The 2664-nt window shown below is 46.0% G+C and overlaps 1 protein-coding gene across 1 annotated transcript in view; it reads left to right on the top strand.

The window, feature by feature from the left end:
- T265_00423 (hypothetical protein) overlaps window positions 1–1530 on the top strand; it is a gene marked incomplete at both ends in the record, with an annotated part of 94694 nt that extends 93164 nt beyond the window's left edge. The window contains one exon of the mRNA XM_009164196.1: window positions 200–1530. Coding sequence (XP_009162460.1) covers window positions 200–585 — 386 coding nt within the window. The remainder of the gene's footprint in view (window positions 1–199) is intronic.
- Window positions 1531–2664: the final 1134 nt, after the last annotated feature.

Genomic DNA, 2664 nt, shown 5'->3' with positions numbered 1-2664 from the left:
GGTTTTCTTTTTCCGTCGGTGATTCCCCTTACAGGAGCAACCACATACTGAGCTCACTTGTTAGAGATTAGTAGCGACAAACGAGTGGCTGCCACGATCCAGATCGCCAGATCAGCTTGTGGCAATCCGCTCCACTAGACCACGTCGACATTCATGTATGACACGTTTCTAACGTTTCTCATTTTTCTGTTTTCCACAGATTTCGGTTTTATGTTCGAAAGTAGCCCGGGCGGAAACTTCGGTTGGGAACCAGACATCAAACTCAGCAAGGAAATGTGGATGATCATGGGCGGAAGGTTGGAAAGCCCTCCCTATCGGTGGTTCGAATCCCTTTCCGTCCAAGCCTACTTGGCTGTGAGACCTTACCAAGAGGCCATAGTTACCCTGGTTTCACTGATGCTGGACACGGGGCTGCCTTGTTTCCGAGGTCAGACGATAAAATTGCTTCGACAACGTTTCGCGCCGGAAATGACCGATCGTGAAGCGGCCGCCAGCTATAGACGTGTGTTGCGAACATGCCTAGCGCATTGGCGCGGAAAATCATACGATGTGATCCAATACATGCAGAATCAAATTCCGTACTAACCGGATGTGGCTCTTATGCCGCTGTTTATGGTGTATGATTCTGAGCGTCTCTGTACCTTACATGACCCCATCGGGTTGCACCCTCACCTCAAATTTCTAGATTCACATTACATTTGACTAGCTGCACTTGCACACTTTCCTCTGTACCGCTGCAATCGTAAAGCGGAGGTGGTTACGTGTGATCTCTCATGAATTGAGCCAGGGATGCGTGATCCAAATGTTGTTTCCCTTGTTCAAGTTTTTTTCTATCTGTACACATTGCTTCTATTTTTCTACAGCCACGATAGTCCGAGCGCCAGAGCCCGATATTGTAGTTTTTCAGTTTTGGGCGATGGCTACCCCTCCCTCCCTCCATTTAACACCCACCGGTTATTAGCTAAGCCTCACGTTACCGATCTGATGGTGGTTACCTCTCTACTCCCGCCCCGCCAGTCTTAGTGGTAGCTAGATTTCGGTTCGCCTACTACCAAAACCCATCCCAGCGACCACATATCTACGGTAAATCCATTCCAGTCCGCTTTTCACTGCCGGACTATTTACTTACCTCGCGTTCTGACAGAGCACTTTTTCCTGCCTCCTTTATCTCTTTTTTTCGCACACACACACATACAAATACCCATACATTCGGACGTGAGCCATTGGTGTTCGGGTCTAGTAGACACCGATATATCTGTGATGTTCCTGTCAAATACCCAACATTCGGACGTGAGCCATTGGTGTTCGGGTCTAGTAGACACCGATATATCTGTGATGTTCCTGTGGTAACTTAGCAACAGCTTTATTCTCAAAACAACGCACACGTCCGTTCACCCTCACACACACATGCTATGTACGTACACCACCCTCTTGTACTTGCACATTCGTACTAATTACGAACTGATCATCACTATCCGTATTGTTATCTTGCCCATTGCCCGTGTTTTGTTTCACTCTTGCTGATCGAACATTATCATCCTGTTTGAATAATGGTCTACCGTAGGTCTAAGGCTTCCCATTTGGTTACTACGTGGGTTAGCGTGCTCGATAACCAAGTACACCATTCAGTACAACATACAGTACCCTTCCGAGCAGATGGTTAAAATAAGTTTGTAAAAAGAGACTAATTGTAATTGTTTGGACATAACACACTACTCATAAGGTCGACAGCCCACGACTGGTTTCACTCTTTGGGGAACTTATCTTGTAGGCGTATTTGTCAAGTCTACTTGAACCTAAGCGGGCTGTCATAAGCTAAAGATTCAACTGGATTCATTCGACTCTCCTGTCAAAACCAAGTTAGTGTGTATATGGGGCTTATTTTAATTAGTTCGTGCTTATGTGCAAACTGATAAGGAACGCATGACTATCGTGACCGTCATGCTCATTTGCTTACGGAACTGCAGGAACGTGTAGTCGCACGCGCTCGTATTCTGGACTATCTTGACGATATCTCCCTTGGTTGACGCATGACGGGCTTCGTTCGGTTCTCAGTTTGATCTTACATACAAAAATACTACTGGGACTGACCAATACGTCGTTGACATTTGTTGAAACAGGAGCAGCTTCGTGTGGTTTTTCACGATAAAACAGGTCATTGGGAAAGGGAACGCTTGTGTGCAGTTATCTGGTCGGTACGAACCATATATAGAACCAAATCTAATTAACGCGAGCCGGCCAAGGCAAGCCCTAGTTAATCGATAAGGGAGGTCTTTGATTGGATCAATGCATTTCGGATCGTGTCCCAGATGCCAAAGCAGTTAGATTACATAGTGTTGTGATCGCCAAGGCTACTCTTACCCGACTCACCCAAAATTTGTGCATTCTTTCCATTCCTCCTCGACTGAAGATAGCATACACAGGTGCACATCTTTCACCTGATGCAGACAATTATGTGGGTGATAGGAGGCCTCCGTCCTCTGTATTTTCCTACCTCCGTGTCTGCCTTACCATAACCTTTATAACGTCTGGTCCTACATATGATCTATGTCGATCAGAAAGCATACTCCGCGAACATGTGTTCACCTAACTTTCCCTTTTCCCATCTTAGTATGACGATCCTGAAGCAATACAATCCATAATAGGTGGCCATCATATAGGCTT

Source organism: Opisthorchis viverrini, assembly GCF_000715545.1.
Source record: "Opisthorchis viverrini unplaced genomic scaffold opera_v5_4, whole genome shotgun sequence".
In the NCBI taxonomy this organism is placed as follows: domain Eukaryota; kingdom Metazoa; phylum Platyhelminthes; class Trematoda; order Opisthorchiida; family Opisthorchiidae; genus Opisthorchis; species Opisthorchis viverrini.
This window is presented reverse-complemented; position numbering and strand designations above follow the sequence as displayed.